We start from the raw sequence: 23,182 nt of genomic DNA on the forward strand, positions 1-23,182 counted from the left end.
ATACAATTTAGAGACCCAACTAGTGGTAAAGAGAAAATAACTGCGACTTTTCCTAACGTCTTCGTTATTTTCCGTTCTCTAAAGCAAACATATCTCCTTTATTCCTCTCCCTCGAGTATCTATTGAAATACCAGTATTAATCTTGTCAACACAACTAAATGATCAAAATATGGAATGCTGTTGTTGATAAATGACTGCTGGCGTGGATAAATATTCTGTTGTATAACATCGGATACTACACACATAGACTTATGAGACTCTTCAACAGTGTGGTTGCTTCCACAGGAAATATATAGCATTTCAAGACAAAAGGTTTTGTTAAAATACTTGCCTGACATAAGAATCCAGAGAAAGAGACAGACAGATAGACAGACAGACATACGGACAGGCAGATGCAGTGACACTCGTCCAGAAACACATACAAAGAGGTCAATAACACTAATGTAAAGTTTCACCAGCCGTAATGTTTACAGTGTTTTTTCTAAAATTTTTGTCTTGTCTGTGCAGAGAGGTCAGTTTTTTCTTCTCCCATTACACCTTGATAAGTGTCTGACGTGTCAATGCAGCTTTTATGTGTGAAAGGACCAGCATTAATATTGTTGTAGACGATTCAATTTTAGTTTGGATGATTTACATTCATTGCCAACGATGACGTTACTTATTGTGCTCAATGAATCTTATTGTGAGGCTTTGTACGTCGCATACTTCAGAGAGGAAAATAGAATACATCTGTTTTATAGAAGGGAATCAACGAAATTAAAAGTTACATCCGCAGTTAATGTATACCTTTTAAATCCTTTGAGCGCTAAAATCGATTTTTGACGCCCTTTACAAACTATACCCCTGTCAATTTTTTTTCAGATTTTTTGTACAATTTCGATAAAAAGTTTAGTCAATGAAATGTGATTACTGTTTGGTCCAAGATTGTCAAAAAAATTACAGAAAAATTCATATAAACTTAGTAAAATGTTGCACTAAAATTTTGGTGGGAAAAATTACAGCACTCCAAAGTGTAATTAAAACGGAGGAGAGAGATGATAATATTTAGCATCTGTTAGTAATATACATGCTTCATTGTTCATCACCTATTCAAACAATATACCAGTAGCTGGTTTACATTTGACAGCAATAGTATCATACAACTACACTGATTGTCTCTTTGATGTGAAAGTTACTTAATAAAACAGCATTTTTGCCTTTTTGATGTCCAAGGCGTTTTCAAATTTGTCCTGTGGCTATGACAACCCTCACGAGTGTAAGTCTTCCCTGAATTATGAGAAAAACATGTGTCAAATTTAAGCACGCTTTGAAGATTTAAAGGATTGTACAGAAGTACCCTGCAGGGATGAAGGAAGAGCGACCACCCTGGATTCATTTTCTAATATCAGGCCTTGGTCTTCGCATGGCGGCGATCGGCCACATCAGCAAATTTCAAGTCAAGTGTGAGACTCACTTTGCCAATCCTGGCTGGTCAACAATCAAGCATTTCAAGCATTCGCCAGTTTGTGGCTAAAGCTAATCCCACACTGTGTGATGCCGGAAAGGTGTAAACAAAAATTACTAGTTTTCCTCCTGTTTGTGGGTCAACGGCCGTCAGTACAGAGTAAAAATGCCCGGCGATCATTTCGCAGCCTTGTTTAAATATTTGACTGACTGCAAGGACGACATACATATTACAGCTGGTATTTCACTCAATTTTAATCGTACAATGATTTCTGCTTGAAGGTGTGAGCAACAGCTTCAAACCCTAAACGATATGTCTTAGTTAAGTTACAGCGGTCATTCAACTGAATTGTGTGCAGTTTGTAACTTAAGAAATTCTTGGGGTTTTTTCTAATCGAAATAACAGTCTTGTTTTCATCGCCCTTTAAATACTTCGATTTCTTTTCAGGGCTTATTAATTAAGTCCTCTTTTGTAACATGATCACGTGGCGTGTCTCTCATTTCATCGTTATGGGAGGGCATTTACTTTGGGCATTGTGGATTGTGTTTTTTATTAAGTGGATATAGTTGAACCTGAAAGATGCCCGACCAACAACTGGGCATACGCATCACTTGTTGTCGCAGGTTCCTTCTTCAGGGTTCATAAATAAAACTGATTATGCAATTTGCAGGAAAAAATTACGCTGTCACATCGCTGAATAACGCTGGAACTCATCGTATAATGGGATTATGATGGTTCATTGACTCTTTGTATTGACAATATAGTTTTATTTTGTCAGTAATTGGAAGGCTTAGGTATTGCTCCCTGTAATCGTGATCGGTTTGTTTTTCACATAACTCTGCACTATACAGCAAATCGGCAAATCAGTCAAGTGGAGTGATTTTAATTATATTGTGAGAGAATGCACGAAGGTGAACAGACTTTCGGTCAGTGACCACAATGTAGACTTATGACGTTGCAGAAATGGCATTTAGTTGGCCGAGTTTTAAAATTTGGTTTAATGACTCCAACTCTCATTTGCTTTTCATTGACGTTTTAGATAACCTCAATGTCCCTGAATGTGGACTTTGTGATCGTTATGAAATGGCAAAATGTGCCCTATGTAATTACGTCTAAATGTTCACACTTTATGCATGGTGGGTTTTTCCAAACCAATATATCCATGTATATCATCTTGATTGCGCTGCACACTTTTTTACTGCATAATCACAAAAAGCAGCGAATTTTCCTGTATCGTGGCACAATCTTAAATTTTCAAGATGGTCTCAAAGTCTTAAAAATGGTTTCAACAAAATCATTACATGAATTCGCAGATTTTAACATGCATGAATGCAGTAGAAACTAAAGAGTACGAAGAAAGATGCGTAAACAAAAATTTTCACGCACCATGCAGGCATTTTGCATCGTCAATAACAACGCGCGCGTTCAAATATTTCGGCAAGTCATCTATATTTTCACCGAAATACTGCAGGGGAACGCGGACATTTGAGACGTTTTGCTTCTTTTTGTGAAGATATCGGCACTATTCCCGCTATGGAGAATCGCCGGTAAACTTCTCATAGTGTATTCATTCTTTCACTTTTCAATTTCAGTGCCTTTACATCGATACATATTTAAAACAATAAGATGGAAGGGCATGAGCATGTGGTCTGTTGTAAAAACCTACAACCTGGTCTTTATTCGGGCATAGCACCTGTTTATCAACCTTCGTGGCCTTGCGGTACCAAAAACACATCGCTATACGCCTCGGCCTACGGCCTCGGGGAATAGCGTTGTGTTTCTGGTAACGCACGGCCCCTCGGAGTAATAAACGAGCATTATACTCTTTCATGGCCAGGTAATAGGTGTTTGATACGGGTGTGACTTTAAGATGCAGAGAAATATGGCCATGAAACTCATACACTTCTGTTGGTAGATTGTATCAACTGGAGAACAGGTGCCTCGACAAATTCTAAATTTCTAAGGTCGAGTTTAGAAAAGACAAAGTTTAGAATCCGTGACAAATTACGTCCACTCCTTCTGATGTCGTGATTCTTGATATATCATATTCTAAAACACTTGTTTTGACATTTTTGATTTGAAATTTTGATGATCTGAGTCGTGACAATGCCCCAGTCCTCAAACGTTCACAGTGAAAAAAACAGAAGGCAGATGCACGACATCCTTCTTTTTATATATATCAATACAACGGCACCAGTCTTTAAATCAAGTAAGTCAAAACGTCTTTTTAGCGTGACCAACGTGCCAACTATATCATTGGGCACATTGCTTTTATTCCTTTTGGCCTATACAAATTTAATATTCGATAAGGTACCCTTTTTGCATATGAGTTTGACCCTGGTTTGACCCAGAGTTTGACCCACAGCGCCCTCTATCGTTAATTTGATGGAAACGGGGCAGAATACATGGCAATCATGTTGCTAAAAAGGCTTTGCTACAGCACCAACTTTAATCTTTCATTTTTTCAAATTGTTAAAGATGTCATATATATACAAATTATTTTATGAACGTCACATTACGACAATCAAGATTTTAAAAAAACTAAATTTCGCTAGTTATAAAATGTACCATTCAAGCTCGAGCACGGTAATGAGATCACCCAGCACGGGCGGCCGGTCGCAGCGGTTGACCGGCTTTCATTGGCAGCACCTGCGTACTCGTGTGCGGGATACAGGGTAGCTGTACGTATCCACGGAGTTGTTGTGCGGTCGGTGTTAGTTTCCAGTTTTTATATGCTTGCTAGCTACCAGAATGCGAAAACAGCGAAAGAAAACACTCATAAACGAAACAGCACTGCTAAACAAATGTCAGGACGACGGGTAAGCTTACGGCCGCATTTAACGTAGCTCTGCATGGCTGTATTTACGGCTTTATACGGCCTCCCACCATAGCCCGGCTGACTGCCATAGACAAAATCGTTGGTAGCACCTCGGAAATACGGCCCGCAGTTTCTCCGCCGAAACAGCCGATTTTGAATCCAAAACTTGCGTTGATCTACTTTTTCGAGCACACCCACCTCGCTTAGGTACATGATGTGCTTAGCTGCGCTTGTAAATTTACGCAGAGCCCAATTTTCTCTCTAGGCCTATATGCGGGGGAAGCGTTCGTAATTAGTGTGAGCAGTTTTATCGCAGTTCACTGCAGTGGCTTCGCTATCTATTACTGAAATGGTTGTAATCTGATTCAACCCATGAGCACTCGGGCGAAAACCAGCCCTGCAAACAACATGAACAAAAGAGCATCGCGATATCGAACTTCTAAAGTCGACGTTCATCGAGGAGTGCAACCAGAGAAAATTATGAAATATGTAACAAATCTGATGAGCAAAAAGAAAAATATTTACAGGATAGAAAATGTTCATCGTCGATAGTAAATAGCCGAGTGGTTGTTAGAAATAATGTTAATTATAGACTGTTACATCGCGATGTTCATTTGTTTGCAAGGCTAGTTTTCGTGCGAGCTTGGCCAGATCTTTAAAGGGGAAGTTCACCTAGGATGATTTTTACATATGTGGTAGCTCTGTGGTCATTTACCCAGGAAAAACTATTTTCACAATTTATAACTCGCAGGATTTTTACAAAAAACGATAAAATAGTACAGAAGGTTGCCCATGTAATTTGAATCATGGGGGAAAAAAGCTCCAAACTTGTAGCTTGCGCAATGTGATATGGAAGGGACCATCTTCGGACGGGTATGGCCCCCACATTGTCCACTCACAGTAACACAGTAGTAAAGAGTAACACAAAATCTGACAGTGGAAATTTTATTATAAGTGATTCATTGTTTATGCAAGGATACTCAGTATAAACAAAAATTATGTAAATACGCACAGCCTGGTTTAAGCATGGGTGAGTGGACAATGCTTTACCCATGTGAAAATGGTCCCTTCCATATCACATTATGCAAGCTCTAAGCTTGGCGCTTTTTCCCTTGATTTAAATTACATGGGCAACTTCCTTTACTATTTCTATCGTTTTTTGTAAAAAATCTTGCAAGTTATAAATGGTGAAAATAGCTTTTCCGGGGTAAGTGACCACAAAGCTAGCACATATGTAAAAATCATCCTTGATGAACTTCCCCTTTAAGGTTGCGAAATCCTCGATATATATCGGAAAGTATTTACCGCGATTTGAAAAATCTGTAGTATCGTCCGTTTTTTCGAAGTTGGGGTCGAACTGAGGAAGTCGTGCTTGCTCGGATCTGTAAAGTGATGAAATCTTCGATATAAGCTTATATTGGATATTTACCCGCGATATGGACAATCCAGTTATGAGTATCGTCTATCGCTGTAAATAATGTACTTCGTGGAAGACCAGCCAAAACTCCCGATGATGTCCGATCGGTTCTCTGTCCAAGTCCCGATCGTCAAGTAATTTTTTTTTTAGCCTACATGTAAAGAATGTATTTCGTGCAAGGCCCTCCTGGAAACTCCCGATGATATCCGATCGATCCTTTCAACGAAGTCCCGCTAGTAATTATGTGTATGAAGTTTCGTGTGGACATTTAATGAAAAATTGCTTTAAATGTAAAAATGTATTTCTTGCTTGAATAAATTCAATAATGTAAAACATGCAGGATTCTTAACTACCGGCCATGGATGCTATTTTTGAACTAATAGTCTGACAGAGGTAGTCGGGTGGTCAGATCTGTTAGGGAGCATTCGTTTTTTACAGGGAGGGGGGTCGGTGGAAATCAGGGGGGGTTGACTTTTACGAAACCGTTTTTAAGGGGGGTCAAATTTTGCAATCAATGATTGGAAGGGGGTCAAATTTTACAAAGGTTTGTATGGAGCATGAGGGAAAATGCCAAGAGGATTTGACCGGTTAAGAAGGGCTTGACTATGCAGTTTCTGCGTAGTGAAGCGTCATTACGTATTCATGGTGACCCCTGGCCAGCTGTCAATATCTTTGGGTCTTTTGTCTTTTGGCCTGCTTTGCATATGCGTCGTTGGACCTGCCAATCACCCAGGTAGTCAATTAAACTATTAATTGACTGTTTACCGACCCAATTAACACTATCCAGCAGTATCAGTCATATTTTAATCGCGTGGCCCGGGTGGGCACAACGTAGGAACGCGTGTATTTCTATGTGTACGTTTCACTTGTGGTGTTGTTTGTACCATCGTGCGTTTGAAGTCCTTGTTTCACCTACAGCATTACCTTCAAGGTGACAGGCTTACTATTAATCTTCAGTATCATTGCACCGAGTTCTGTCCACGGTGAAAACCACCTGTTTTGCCTACTAATTACTGCCCGTAGCTGCCCGTCCTGAATGTAGCCCATCATAGCCACAGTAATCAGTCAATATATAATACCCTGCGCCTTATACTTTTCATATAAACTTGTAAATCATAGTCCGAGCCGTAAAATTGTTGACTTTCGATCCGATGTACAGGATGATCGTTGAATCGCACCGGCGCATCCATGTTTACTTGCCCCATAAGCTTACTACTCTGCAAAGGGTGGGTAGATGGAATTCCAGGGCCAAAAATGAACACCGGGGCGAAACTTTTTGCGAATCCATTTGAAAACATAAATCATTTATCAGTTTTGATATATACTCCTCAATTGTAAGTTTGATCAAAACCGAGACCACATTCAAGGGCTATGCAGACTGTCCATGTACGCACACACAGGCAACCACCGGTGAATATCAGCGTCAGCGGCATAACTATCGGGTCGTAAATCGATCGGCGGTTTGGGGGGCCCTGGACTATGATTTTATAAGTTTATATCACAAGTAAATGTTGTGGAATATTAAGATATCGACCTATTACTGTATTGAAAAGGCCAATTTCGTGACGGGCAGTGCTAGAAGAATGACGGGCAGGGACGGCAGTAATTAGTAGGACCGTTTCTTTGAATACTGTTCGATATTAAGTGACGGTCAAACTTTTGGGTGGTGCGCGTGACCGGCGGCACTGACACAAACTGGGTTGACAAGCAGATAATTTAGGTTTTTGTTCAGTGTTGTTACCATTTGTCCATGGTGGAAAACATTGACGGAAACCAGAGAAAACGGTCCCGCTCCGAGAACAGCCCCGAGACGGGGACGGTGTCTTTTGGCACGCGTATACGCCAGTCACCTAGGCGACGGTAATCCGCACCACTTATCACCATCGGGAAGGTACTCCTCCCCCTATACCACTGGCGATCCGGCCCTCAAGGCACTGTGTCATTCGACCAAGCATCGTTATTGTAATTTCCTGCATAAAATTAACAGCGAGGTCAACCGGTCAAATCGTCTTGGCATTTCCTGGCATGGTTATGGAAAAAATTTGACTTTTGAATTTCACAGAAATGTTACTTGGTCCTTCATACAAAATCTATGAGTAGTCTATGAGAAGCTATGAATAATTTCCTTTAAATACAAAACTAGCTAAATCTGACTTTTCACAGACTCTTGATTATTGACATTAACGTTCTTGATTAGACTAGGGCGATTACAAGTTCATGTGTGTGCAAGAAATTTGATTTTGAAACGTCACGAAAAAGGTTGATTCTCTTTAAATTGTGGTATGTGAGGAAACTTTGAATATATTTTTTACAATTTTACAAAACTAGCTATTAAAATCAGTGTTTTAAAAAGTTTGACAATTGATATAAATGTACGTGACGAGAATATTATATTTAAAGGAGCAGATCTGAAAAACCAATATGACAATTTAACCAAGTGATTATTTGTAAAGTTCAAAAAGGATTCTTTGAAAGGTCAAAGGTCAAATGGGAAATTATAATTCAATTAAGATATTATTGATACGGACTGTGACATCTGGGGGATGGTCGCTGTTTTTTGTGCATGAAATTCAAGGGGTGGGTAGCTCTTTTTCTTGCAAACACTTTTGAAGAGCCTGGCCAGGGCCATAGGGTGCGAAGGTTTAATGAATCAAATCTGATGATTTTTTGAGGGGTCACATTTTACAATTGATGAATTGAGGGGGGGGGGTTAAATTTTAGAAATTTGATTTGGAGGGGGTAGCTTACATTTTCATTTGTCCCTCAAATTCCACCGACCCCTCCCCGTAAAAACGAATGCTCCCTTAGGTGGTTAAATCTCCGATATACATTGGATATTTACCCACGATTTGACAAAGTATCGTCTAGTATCAGAGTTAAAGTCCGAAATCGCCTATATTTATCGGGTTAATATTGGTGATTTTGAAGACTCGGCGTGCCGAGACACAGTGCAAGGAAATCTAGTATGATCGTCTGGTATCGATATTAGAGTCTCGGAATTGCCGATATTTCTCAGCGTGCCAAGAAACGATAGGCAAGAAGTCGTTCTAGGCTGAGGTGTAGTCCCGAAATTGCCCATATTTATCGGTTTATATCGGCGATTTTGCAGACCTTTGAAAGGTACAGAACATAACTTAGTATCTTGACAGTTTTTAACATTTTAGGCCCAATTAGGCCTACCTCCGACTCGCCGGACTTTCTTTAGCCACTGTCTTCGAAGGAGCTGCTCTGTGGGAAAACGGTAAAAACTAACATCGTTTTTGTTCTGTCTTTAGTCGTTTTTGCACCCAACTGCACTTTATTCATTTTTCATTCTACTGAGCATTAAAAAGTTGTAACATGCAAAACTGCACTAGACAGTCATAGACTCCGAGTCCAATGCTACGGTAAGCTGTCACACGATAAAAATTACAAACGACCTCAAAAGAGGGCTAAAACTGCAGCAAGTGAAAAATAATACAGTAAAAAATTAGGTCGACCAGCGAGAGATAATACTTGCTAAAACGCAGAGGATAAAAACTGCAACAAGTTAAAACAAATGCAGCAAAATACTGACCGACCAGCGGGAAGTAAAACACTTGCAAAGCACAGAGAATAAAAACGCAGACGTTTCGGGTGCGACCCTTCGTCAGTGTTGCACTCGAAACGTCTGCGTTTTTATTCTCTGTGCTTTGCAAGTGTTTTATTTTCCGCTGGTCGGTCAGTATTTTACTGCATTTGTTTTAACTTGTTGCAGTTTTTATCCTCTGTTTATTTACATGTCACACACGCTCATGTATCGCCGATGACGTCACGCACGCTCCTCCCATGAGCCCTTTCGCGCCATGGGATTTCGAGTTTATTTTCGTAAATGTCGTCTACTTCAAAGTCTCCTTCGTCGCGCCGCAGTTGCTGGCGGGTGCAAAGATATGGCAAATTTGAGCTGCATTTTATTCAAGGTGGATTTTACAAGGGATAAATGGTGACTTAGGTTTCCCTTCTACAGCGCGGAGAATTTCCGACATCGGGGAGATTACACAGCACGGAGATAAATTTCCCACAGCGCGGAGATTTTTACACAGTGCAAACACATTGACACAGCGCGGAGAATTGTCGTTTTCGTCCACGGTACAAGAAACATTAAACAATCTCACTCTCTAGCAACACCTTTTTAGCAATAATGATTGCCCTGTATATTCTGCCCCGTTTCCATCAAACTAACGATAGAGGGCGCTGTAGGTCAAACTCTGGGTCAAACCTGGGGTCAAACTCACATGCAAGAAGTGTACCTTATCGAATATTAAATTTGTATAGGCCAGAAGGAATAAAAGCAATGTGCCCAATGATATAGTTGGCACGATGATAGCCCAGAACAGCTGAAAGATGATACATCACCTGGACGTGATTGGTCACGCTAAAAAGACGTTTTGACTTATTTGATTTAAAGACTGGTGCCGTTGTATTGATATATATAAAAAGAAGGATGTCTTGCATCTGCCTTCTGTTTTATTCACTGTGAACGTTTGAGGACTGGTGCATTGTCACGACTTAGATTATCGAAATTTCAAATCGAAAATGTCAAAACAAGTGTTTTAGAATATGATATATCAAGAATCACGACATCAGAAGGGGTGGACGTAATTTGTCACGGATTTTTAGGCCAGGAAGAAAAAATAAATTGTTCATCGGAATCGCCGCTTCTACTTTGGCATATTTGAATTTTTTTTTTTTTTTTTTTGATCGCGGCAAATTCTTCCGCATTACAAATATTTTTAGTACTGCCGCTGGTGGCGCCCTACACTTTGTCGGGTTTTCGCGGGCACGGGATTTTGAATGAGACTTCCAACGTGTTTGGACTTTAATAGTTGACAGCCAACACGTTGTTGTGACGTCTGAATTTGGCGAATCACGGCGCAAAGTTGGTCGATTTGGCCAGAAATTTGCTCGTTTTGTAAAGGTTAGTACATGTCACATCATGAGTATTAATTTGATCGCCAACATTCGACGTGATCGCCAACAGTTCAAAGAGGCTATTCAGTGTTTGTCCTGATATTACGTTTGGCGATTTGTTCAACAAGATCGTGACAGCAGATGGACGGTGCATCCGATTGAATGAAAATTGCATCGAAAGTATAAATATTTACGGCAATGACAAAACACATGGTTGCGTCGATGTTAAAGTATCATTTGAAGCTTGCTGTTTCTATTGTGGAGTACAAGACAGCCTTCTGAATGATGACTATATATAACTTCACTCCGATCACAGTACAGTGTTGTTAGTCCAGTGTGTAAAATGTGTAGAGACAGTGGTAAAGAGGCCAAAACATGGGGTCAAAGTAAAATGAAAAAACTCAGATGCTAGGTCCCACCAGGACAATATTAAAGGACAATACTGAATTGTTGGATTTCAGTGATTTGCTGTACATTTCAGTTTTATTCTGAGAGAATGTTGAAATACTCATAATATGTTGTGCAAACACTATGTTATTGTTGGGAAATATAGTATTGAATTCAGTTACCAGTATCAGTGTTTCTTGTCTTAGATATTTCTGGTAAAAAAAAGGGAAACAATTATCTTGCCTTGTCTGCATCTGTGCAAAAATGCCAGAGAACCGCGTTTACCTTCGGCCTAAAAAAAAATAAATATAAAAATTTTCGCTCGCCGCTCCTGGAACTTGGTCCAAAAAAATCCGATGAACAAGATTGTTTTTTTCTCTGGCCTTATGTTAAAAAAATCTAGAGAGCGCCTCCATTGCCAACAAACAATACACGCAAGGGCTTTTTAGATTAAAGAGTGTAGCGGGCGCCACGCTGCCTGAGAGAAAGTATTGGTGATGGCATGCACTGTATTGCAGTGAACATTGCCTCGCACTACTCTTTCTCTCTGCTTCTCAAATAAAAATAGCTATTCAGTATCAGCTGTTCTCTAAAAAGTGTGAGTTCTTACAAAAGAGTAATGTATCATGAGGTATCGGAGCATACAGTTATTATGACCTGTCCGGAAGGAGACTTCACAAGAATTTATAAATTATATCGAACAGCATAGAGGACATGTGAATGTGCTTGTGAGTAGCAAACCTCTAGACTACGGCAGAGGCTTCGGGGAGAAGAGGAGCCGCTAAGCAAATACATAACGCAGCTCTTGTAGAGCGTTTTGGAGAGTATACAGAAAGCAATTGTCTACAGTCTATGCATACTTATGGTTTTGACCAATAATTGGAATTCCACTAGAGAGCGCCCCTATTGTCAGTATTAAGCAAAGGCTTTCTTCTTCATCCTCCTATAGTCTGGTTCCCTGCCCCCTTTCTACCGTTGGCTGCGCTACAGAAAGGGGGGCAGGGAACCAGACTACATCCTCCTACTTAGGGACGAACCATTAGATCTTGGAAGGGGGTGGTCAAAAACAGAAAAAAAAAATTTCAGAGCAGGAAGTTAGGAAAAGAAATCTTCAAACTAGTTTGCAAAATAAAAAAAATAAATAAGAAGACATGCGTAAAAAAAATCTGCAAAAGTCTTTACAATCTTGAAATTGTTTTTAGATTTTTAACTTTCTGTATTTTTAGTACATCCGCCAGGCACATTTTTAATTTTAATTTATAATTTAGAGTGACTGTATCCCTTATACTGGAAGTTGTGATTATCTTATCTTTCCAGGACTTTTGTATTCTGATCACTTGAAAATTATAAAATTATAGAGCCTGTTTTCTACTTGTTTCCTGCGTACAAACCAAGCAGGTACACTAGGTAAAACATTAAAACTATGGTATGGTTGTCAGACAGAAAGTTATATTTGCCTTTTTAAGATCAAGGTAAACAGATGCAGGCCACATCGGGTTCTTTTTTTTCACAGCATTTTATTGCAAAGAAGGGGTGAACAAGTAGAAACACGTCATAATGATAATACAAAATATCAAGTCATTATGCATTATTTTGCTTTTAAAAAGGCATTTTCAATTCTTTTTTCTCAAAAAACAGCCTCAAAAAACAACAGCAACACATTTTTAACATTCAACAATACACTACGTAGAATGCCATCTATCCAACAAATCCCAACACAAAAACACACAAAAGGGTTGAACTTTGAAAGTTTCTCGATAGCAAATACTGAATAAATCTGCAGTTCCAGACCGAAGACCAAAGGCACTGGATGCCTTTTCAATTCCCTGGACCAACATGTTTGCGTACGCGTTTCCTCCAGTGTCTCTGATTCCCAGAGTTCTAAGCAAGATGAGACACAAGGAGTGTGTCGTTATTCTGATAGTGCCGAATTGGCCAAGACAACCATGGTCTCCTCCATAGCTGGAGTTGCTAATAGAAATTCCAATAAAGTGACCAAAGACCCTAGACATTCTGAGCCAGCCGTTGTCGGATTTTCTTCACCCAGATCTATCAGTCCTCCAGTTGACTGCTTGGAAACTGTCAAGAAACGTTTTTGCTCAGAGTGATTTTCAGCGAGAGCTGCAGAATATGCAGTGAACTCTCGTCGATCATCAACCGTTAAAGCATATAATTTTACAGGCTAAGAGTATTCAGTGATTGGTGCAAAGAACATGATGTCGATCCCATGCATCCACCTCTAAGTTCTGTGAGTGACGTTTTGGTTTGTTTTTTTTTGAGGGTAGATGTCTAAAACCCCAAGCTATTTCAACGTATCGTTCAGCGTTGAGTTCTTTCCTTCCGAGTTATGGTGAACATAGTGTAGGTCAGCATCCTCTTTTCGATCGTCTGATTAAAGGTTTTTTTGTTAAGCGTCCTCAGAGGAGGAGACTTTTGCCTTCTTGGAGTCTTCCATGAGTGTTAGATTCATTAAAACAGCTCCTTATGAGCCTATTAGTGAATCTGATTTGAAGTATTTAACTATGAAGACTGTTTTTCTCGTAGCTGTGGCATCTGGAGGTAGACGTAGTGAAATTCATGCTTTGTCTATTAACAGTGCTTATCTCAGATGGGAGCCTACAGGTGTTAGATTGTTGCCTAGGGCAGGTTTTCTGTCAAAGAATGAAACTGTATCTCGTGTTGGTACAGATATATTCATTCAGAGTCTTGAAGATATGTCAAAAGTGATCCACAGGATAAACTTATTTGTCCTTGTAGGGCTCTTTGTTACTACATTAGGATGACTGCACATCTTCGTGGTAATATAGAACAGTTGTTCATTTAGGTGTCTCCAGGTAAACATGGACCAGCGTCCAAGGACACTATTTCTAGATGGTTAAGGGATACAATCCAACTTGCCTATGATTCTTCCGATGGCCATTGTAGACTTGTGCATTCCATCAGAGCACATGATACGCGAGCTATGGCTGCCTCGTGGGCTTTGTTTAAAGGTGTGTCAGTTGATAACATTTGTAAAGCTGGTTTTTGGGCTTCTCCAAATATCTTTATTAACTTTTACCTCAAGGATGTGTCTATGGAAGCTAGTTTTGCTTTAGGTTCTTTGAGGTGTGGCTCTTCCTAGGTTGGGAGAATTGTTTGACATACCCTCCTCCTTTTAAGCTTTGGATTCTGTGTAAACCCAAAAGTAACAGTGACAGGTAAGTGGGAGGATGAAGCAGAATGAAAGTTCCCCCAGGAAACATCTTTCTGCGAGAACTCCTGCTTACCTGTCACTCCTCCCTCCCTCCTCCCCACTGTTTTGATAGTCTAGGAGGTTGAGAACTGTTTGAATATGGAATCTCATGGCGGTTTCCGCCTGGGATGAGATCACGTGTATTTAAATTTTTGCCTCGTTCTGGAAGGCAGCAAATGAGATAACCCAAAAGTAACAGTGACAGGTTAAAGTAGGAGTTCTCGCAGAAAGATGTGTCCTGGGGGGAACTTTCATTCCAGCTTAAAGTTTGTAGAGGGCGCCTCATAGTTTAGGAGAAGGTCCCTGGAGAAAGTGCGGCATGCGCCAAGGCGGTATACATGCCTCACAATATTAAATCTTTCTTTCTGCTTTTCCTTACTTAACTTTCTCAAATAAAGAGCTATTCAGAATCAGCTGTGTTCAAAAACTGACTTCTTACAAACAAGTAATGTATCATGAGGCATTGGATATCTTGCTAACGGAGCATACAGTTTGCCAGTCCGGTAAGGGGGGGGGGGGGGGTGGGTTACTGAAAAGGGGTTTATATTTTTCACACAGCATAGAGGACTTGTGTATGTGCTTGTGTGTAACATACCTTTAGAGCAACGACTTCCGAAAGCAATTAATGAAGAGAAACGAAGCGGCTCAGCAAATACATAGGGCTAGACTTATCAGTGAAGTTTTAAAACAATAAAATTATTTGCAACAGTTTCTATTGTGTCTCTTCTATTTTCATACAAACCTATTGGACATCAGGTTTGCCGAGCGATCGAATGTGTTACATTTTAGTCTGCGTAGCAATGAGTTATTTTCTGCCAAATGATTTTTGGTGAAACTCCCTGTATTGCGTTCAACCCACTCATCGCGTTCATCCGACTCCTATGTTTCATTTGAAAACAGAACCTAAATCATTGTCTTCAACCCACTTACACATTCACTAATTACATTGTCAGCAAGAATATTTTAGTAACTGTGTATCGTTCGCTTGTTGAGAGCATCTTAACGTTTAATATTGTATCCTGGTACGGGAACCTCTCAGTTAAGGACAAAATGAGATTAACACAAGTAGTCAATCTGGCAGGAAAGATTGTTGGTATAAAACAACGGCAACTTTCAGTAATATATTACCAATCTTTGAAGAGGAAAGCCATTCAGATCCATCAGGATCAAACACACCCACTTAGCACAGAATTTAAAATCCTCCCGTCAAGTCGACGACTTAAGGTACCTTTTGCGCGTAAAAACTTGTACAATAAGTCTTTTATACCTTCAGCTGTGGCAGTTTTAAACTCGGAATTTTATGCGTAATTTATTGATTTTTCTTCAAGACTGTGTATATATGTGTGTGTTTTTTTATTGTAAGTCAGGAGCTTTGTGGTGCCGAAAGAAAATTTTCCATTTGTGGAAGTGCGTGTTTCATTAATGGACAATAAAGTCATTTGAATTGAATTGAAAATGCTTTTCTCACAGAATAGAGAAAACAATGTTTTCACCAATAGTAGCAGATTTGGTTCAAGTCTGTGATTTGTGAATGTTTGAGTGGGTTGATCGCTATCTGTTTTCATGTGAAACGCGTGAGAGGGCTGAACGCAATGAGTGGAGTGGACGCGATACGTATAAGTGGGGTGAACACTATACAAGGGAGCTTCACCCGGAATCCGGCAGAAACTCACTACTGCACAGACTCAACGGTAACGCGTTCGATCGCTCAAAAAAACCGTACTGGGCTGTCAAATTCTGAATAGGGTTGTGCAAAATAGGAGAGACACAAGAGAAACTATTACAAATGATTGTATTTTTTTAAAATTCACCGACTTGAACCAAGTCTACAATAGTAGTTAAAATTGCCCTCAAAATTTGCATATGCAAATTTCATCATCATTTCAGCAACCTGAATGAGTTTATTCCCACGAACTTACAAACTTTGATTGCCGTAAGATAAACTGTTTAAAGAGGCCGATTTGACGAAAATTGTTGAGAAAAACAAAAAAATAAACTCGAAATTTGAAAGCACAGACATTCTGCAAATTTAAATTTCACTTCAAGTAGTACGCACCTCCAAATTAAAAACGTTTGGCTTAAACTTTCCTCAAGAAAACTTTCAACCATTCTCTTTCAAAATCAAGAATAAAACTTTCAGTTTGGAGTCATCATGTAGATGTTTGTATTATGGCAACAAGTTACCCCAAAGTTTTCGACATTGGAAATTCAAAATGGCTGCCATCTCAATGTTAGCTCTATGGGGAAAAATTTGATGTTCAATTGCCACAAAAATAAGCTGGTGAATACTGTTTATTCCAAGAGTTTCAAAATGAGCATCCACAAGTGGTAGACCAAAAACTTATTGCAAAGTCTAAATATCTGTCACCGAGGAACATTCCACCTTAATACGAGCATCCCTGAGAAGTTACACAAAGTTGAAGGCTGTCAAATAGCAGTATACCAGAAAAAATGTTTAACCAAATAATGAGACAATCAGCAAAAGAATCTGCATATGCAAATTTCCTCATCATATGACCCAATCCAAGTTTGTTCAAGTTTGTTCATGAGTGACTTGCACAAAAAATGTGAAAGTTTTCTGAGCAGTGGTTTCAGAGAAGATGGGCAAAGTTGACGAAGGACAGCAGACGATGTGGCCGGTAAGTCAACTCTACATGTATCCTTTTATAGCCTGGCTCTCTAAAAACTATATGAAACAGATTTAAAAGCTATCTGACTGGTGGCTTAAGGGATTGGGAGTGTTTTACTAGGAGAGATGAGATGAGAAAATGTCTGAAAAATTTACATAAAAAGGTATATGTTAATTTGAAAAAACCTGGGTCTGGGCATTGTTTGCAGTACACATAGTTGGACCAGTAGTTCCTAATGTTTTTACTGTTTTCTCATTTAATGATCTCATTTGCTTATTTAAAACTGGAGTCATTTGATAAAATTGAATCAACGACTTGACTACATATCAAATGCTACAGACATTGGTGCAACAGTGAGTATGTTTTTGAAGTTATGGAACACAGACATACAAGCAATAGTATATATTATTGCCTGAATACATGGGTTTATGTGCCCAAGAGCAGGTGACAATTTGTCCGATGCTAGGAGGGCAAATAGTCTACTGCTGCTAGGGCACATAAACCCATGTATTCAGGCAATAATATTTTTATTACATGCCTCTTCACAGTTAATGCTATATGACATTTAGTTACATGCAGGGCATTTTCAAACAATTTTACCATTATCAATCAGTATCAAGCAGATTTTAACGGAAGTCAAAATAGCAGTGCGGGCATGGATATTTTACATTCAACATTACGCGTCTACTTTGACGTCGAAAAGGTCGAAGGGCTTCACTGGACCAGGCAACCATGGAAAATGGTCAGTACATCGTCCACAGGCCCGTTAACTCCCCAGATGTTCCTATTCAAATCAATGGACTGATTTGCACTAACATTGAGGCATGTAATAACATAGATATGTACAGACTGATGTACATAGTGACAGGCTTTTGCTATCATTACAAACAGCTCCTATTGCTATGTAGCAAATGGCAGTTATAATTGCACCTATGCAGATTATGTCATCATATTTTGTGCATATCTTAATGAGGTCTTTCCTGAAAACCTAATTAACAAATTAGAAAGCATTTAGATTAGTTGCCATAGAGAAACGGTTTCAGGCAAACAAACAAACAAGGACATTGCAAAACAAATATTTTTACATTTGCAAATTTCAACATCTATTAAATGAAATCATTTCTTAGAACTTAATGTTAAATCATAATATATTCAAAAGTTTACAGACAAGCTGTTTAAGATGATAGATATTTTGGAAGGAAAACTAAATTACACTGACGTCCAATTTCATAGCAATTAAACAAAAATTCAATGAGGTCACAGCTAAGAACCAACAACTAAATCTAAAATCAGACTAGCAATTTAAAAGAACTAAGTTTTGTAGAAAATTTGAAAAAAATTTTTAAATTGACATGTATATAAATTTAATGTTGATTTGCATAAATATTATTATGGCACTCCACGGACTGCCTCTACCAAATACTGTAGTAATTGGACAAGTGGTTTGTGAGAAGTTCACTCGCATAAGTTAACTAGCACCTGACAATGAGCACTAGATGTAACATGACAGGCAATGCCGGCAAGCTACACCAGACAACAAACATTAGATAGCAGACAACTGGCAACACTGGCCAGCCCACTAATGTAACAAGTCATCGTTGATGACACAGTCCCCACTTGTTAATGGGTACATTGTTTACAGGTCCTGAGAGAGGATAGAGTCCTCTTCAATTAGTCTGTGATAAAAATACTTTGAAACAGATGGCACTCAATGGCCAAGAATGAGTTCCATGGTGATGAAAACATAAAACCAATGTAGGCCACTATCCTAAAGGTCATTAAATGAGTCAACTGGGAATTAGTTGACAGGATGTTGCAAAACATTTTTTCATACTATCCTAACACTAATAGATAATCACTGGTACCATATTTCATAAAGTTTAATGCAGTATTTACAACACTATGAGATCAACATCTGTATCAAGTTTCATCAAATTTGACGTTGTATTTGTGAATATATCACTCTACTTAGGAAAGTTCATTACATATGCAATTACAAATTAATTAAAATGACACTGATAAATGTCTTTTTCACTGTTAAAGCAATGTGAGCTTAACATCTGTACAAAGTTTCATGAAATTTGATGCAGTATTTCTTGACACATCAGCCTATTTATGAAACTTCAATAATTGACATGATACTGCTACATGACGTGAAACAAATTGACGAGCATGTATGAAATAGTTCAATGTCCTTGTACCAACTTTGAATGATACTGGTGGAAATATGTCTGAGTTATGGCTCAGTACATGAGAAAATCGTAACAAAATTGCCGCCATGCAGCGATATTTGATCTTACTGTTTAAAAAATCAACACGTATATGTATGACATAAGTCAATGTCCAGGTACAAACTTTGAATAAAATCAATTAAGACTTGCCAGAGTTATGGCTCTCGACATGAAAAAAACCATAACAAAATAGACCATGTTCCGAACCGCGCGAGACATTCCGAGATATCGCGAGAATAGTGTGTTCGCAGTGGACGTGTTCTCGCAACACAGGACAAACTGCGTAAAACAGGACAAGTCGCTAATTACGTAAAACACTGCATAAAATATATGAAGTTGCAATCTTTGCTCAGTTCTGCACTTTTTCTACTTCCATACAAAGTTTGACTTGTATTACTAAACTGGAATCCTGTTTCCACGGGCATGTATTAAAGTCTCGCGAGATCTCGCAATCAGCGGAAAATCGTCTATTGCCACCATGTGGCCATATCAGACCATATTGAGAAACAAATTGACGTACATATGTATACTATAAGTCAATGTCCTTGTACCAACTTTGAATAAATTTGCTTGTGGATGTCTGAGTTATGGTTCAGGACATGGAAAATCGTTCAAAAATGGCCACACGGCAGCCATATTGGATCGTATCACAAAACAAATCAATGTGCATATGTATGACATAGGGCAATGTCCTTGTACCAACTTTGAATAAACTCGGTTGAAACATGTCTGAGTTATTGCGCTGTACATGAAAAATTTGTAATAAAATGGCCGCCTGGTGGCCATATTGGATCATATCACAAAACAAATCCACATGCATACATATGACATAGGTCAATGTCCTTGTACCAAGTTTGAATAAAATCGGTTGAGATATGCCTGAGTTATGACTCTGTACGTGAAAAAATCATAATAAAATGGCCAGCTGGCGGCCATATCGGATCGTATAAGAAAACAAATCAACGTGCATCTGTATGACATATGAAGTAATCCTTGTACCAAGTTTGAATGAAATCGCTCCAGGCATCTCTGAGATATGTGCGTGAACGGGCAGACGGACGCACGGACATGACCAAACCTATAAGTTCCCCCGGACGGTGTCCGTTAGGACTAATAAGCTCAGTGTCACTGACAATGGACCAAAAAAATTGACGCCAGATGAAGACATTCATGTAAAGAAACATGAATTTTTAATTCTTAGGCTGCAATAATGCATACAGTGGTGCAAGACAGAAATGTTATTGTTGAAAAAACTTTTCCTTTTTTTTGCAAGTGAGAAATGATCTCGTTTTCATCTTAGAGTAAACATCAGGTAAAGACAGTGAATTATACAATACAGTTTGTAGCTCAGTTTAACACAAAACAAAAGGATTATAACATTTGTGATACTAAAATATTCATATTTGTCTGTCCAATACTTCCACAAAGTTATCAATTTAATTGATCTTCTTTTCATAGTTTTTGTGATGGAATAAGGAAGAAATGTAATATTGGTTTCATAACTGCTGTTTCAATATGGCACAACACAAATGTTTACATGCTTCTATTGTGCAGGGAACTATGGAATAACTTCACATATGTTTTGTACAGTTTACAGAAAAGCATCCTTTCAGCTTGCAATAAAATTATGGTAATAAAAGACATGTTGTACATGAAGCATGTAGCTAAGCTATGTGTGTACATTTTTCTCAACCAAAAAATAGCTACTTATGGACACATTAATACCTTCAAAATACCCCTACATAACTGCCATAAATTCTGACTGTTACAATAAAAGTAATTAATTTTCAATTATCATAATTCTGCATTAATCTTAGCTTGGATTATAACATATATATTTAAAAAAAACAACAACCATGTATACTAATAAATTGGTAAACGATTGGAACAAGTATTTCAGATAAAACTGGGACAACAATTCATGCATGAACAAGACTAAATAAAATTACCGTACGGTAGGAGTCCAAGATGAAGATGTTATTCCACACATTGTCTGGTCTGAAGTCATTCATTAGCTCATGAACAGATAAATGCACAACATGTAAGTGATACGTCTGAACCTCCAGTTGAACTTACAATGGGTTGGATAATTGTTGTTTCAACTACATGCATATATATCCTGGGAAAAAACTGAGCTACAACAGCTATCTGGCAAATACCGACTTGGGTTGGATTTGTGATGTCAATATAGTTTCTTACAGTTGAATAAAAGGTCAGCACTTAAGTCCTCTTAATGTATCCACATTGTAAACTGCATATTTCCTTTTTGGTTTTAAATGGACAAAAGCCACTAATTTAAGCTATCAATCTCAAAAAATATATATTCAGACTACGCTGTTGACTACCATCAATATTGCTTTGCGAAATCCCCCTATCTATTCATTCTTGATTCAACTGAACTGCATTTTCACAACCTTAAATATCCTTCCCTCCTTCCATAATCTTCCAAAGGACTGATCTATCAAAGATAAGACTAAGATCAACCCATAATTGAAGAAGCAGTGCTGTTGGGTTCCCCCATTTGGATTGTACTTTAAAATATGTATATTTATGAAAAGCAAATAAGAATTGTCCCTCTCCATCTAAATTTTAGCACCAAAGAAATCTGTTCATTTTTTTCATTGAACAACATGGATTTCTAACTTCAAGATGTGAGTATGTTTTGCATAGTCTTTCTTCAGCACCTGTTCTAATTCCACTTCATTTGGATTGGCTTTCAAGAGGCCAGAAATTTCTAAGTGGAAAACAAATGGCCTGGTGACAGTCTTTGCAAAAGACACAATTGTAGAGCCATGCTTGTGTCGAACATTGAAGTAACCTTCTTCATTACCCTTGGTCACATTGTACTCAATGTCACCGACATATGATGCGAATGATGAAACAAATTTCAGCACACGGGAGCGCGACTTGGCTTGTGTTAGTTTGACTTTCACTGCTATGGATTTGGGATGATCAATCTTCTTTTCTGTTTGGCCATCTGCGACAGTGTTCTTCTGTTGACTATCTCCATTAACTTCTATTAGTTTCTTATGGTGGTGAACTGTATCAGTTTTGTCATTCTGCTCTGAATCTGTCTTATTGGCGGATCGCTTGTACCGACTGTAACCATAGTAGTTGTCCTGAGGTTGTTGGTAGCCATAACCACGACCTTGAGCTTGTTGGCCAAAGGGCTGTCCATACGAAGCACCACCAGGCTGTCCATAGGAGGCACCACCCGGCTGTCCATACCCGCCTGCAGGCTGTGCATATGAAGCACCACCAGGCTGTCCATACGATCCACCATTTGGCTGCCCATATTGTCCACCGCCATACTGGCCGCCAGCTTGCTGACCGTATTGTGGTTGGCCATACTGTTGATCGTATGACCCACCATACTGCTGCCCATAAGGTTGACCCAGTGGCTGACCAAAAGTGTCACCACCAAGAGGTTGACCATTGCCTTGGTATCCTTGGCCATCATGAAACTGCTGCTGGTTGCCGAAATCAGCTCCTTGACCTTGGTCAAAGCCTGCATTGGCACCGTCATTCAGATTTGTTTGTAGTGGTACTCCTTCAGATGGTGGTTTATCAAGATCACACGAGTAGCATCCCTCAGTTGCCTCCCTGCCAAGAGCTGACACACATGACCTAGCATGGAAACAACACAAAATTTTAAGAACAAGGTTTTGCTGGAATGGCATATTCTTCTCTCATCACCACTATAAGGACACTGACAAGAACACTGACAAAGGTAGTCACCCAATGGGAAACATATTATCTATTACCAGACTTATAAAGTCCTTGAACAAGGCGTGATCCATCACCAAAACTGGTGCATTTGCAAAATATTTATAATATTTAAGCACTGCAAATACTCACTATCCCTTAAAATGAAATTGGTTTAACACACTATTCTTTGTCTTTGATGAGAGATCTTACCTTGATGCACATTCTTTGAACAACATTGCAAAGAAATTTGACATAACTGAGTAGTTTATGTTTTAGGTACACAACCAAGCAGTCAATATTTTGTTTGTGGATGCTGTCATAAAGTGTTTCCTGGTGACGTGGAGTGATTTTGATACTAGAATTCTAATAAAATACATGCACAAGTC

The 23,182-nt window shown here is 38.9% G+C and overlaps 1 protein-coding gene across 1 annotated transcript in view; it reads right to left on the reverse strand.

Annotated features, from left to right (window-relative positions):
* Window positions 1-20,255: 20,255 nt before the first annotated feature.
* The window catches only part of LOC139122217 (fibrillin-2-like), a 120,102-nt gene continuing 117,175 nt past the window's right edge, over window positions 20,256-23,182 (reverse strand). Inside the window, 1 exon segment of the mRNA XM_070687641.1 lies at window positions 20,256-22,715. Within this exon segment, the coding sequence (XP_070543742.1) occupies window positions 21,707-22,715 (1,009 nt within the window). The 3' untranslated portion in view covers window positions 20,256-21,706.

This window comes from Ptychodera flava, chromosome 21 (genome assembly GCF_041260155.1).
Source record: "Ptychodera flava strain L36383 chromosome 21, AS_Pfla_20210202, whole genome shotgun sequence".
Classification (NCBI taxonomy): domain Eukaryota; kingdom Metazoa; phylum Hemichordata; class Enteropneusta; family Ptychoderidae; genus Ptychodera; species Ptychodera flava.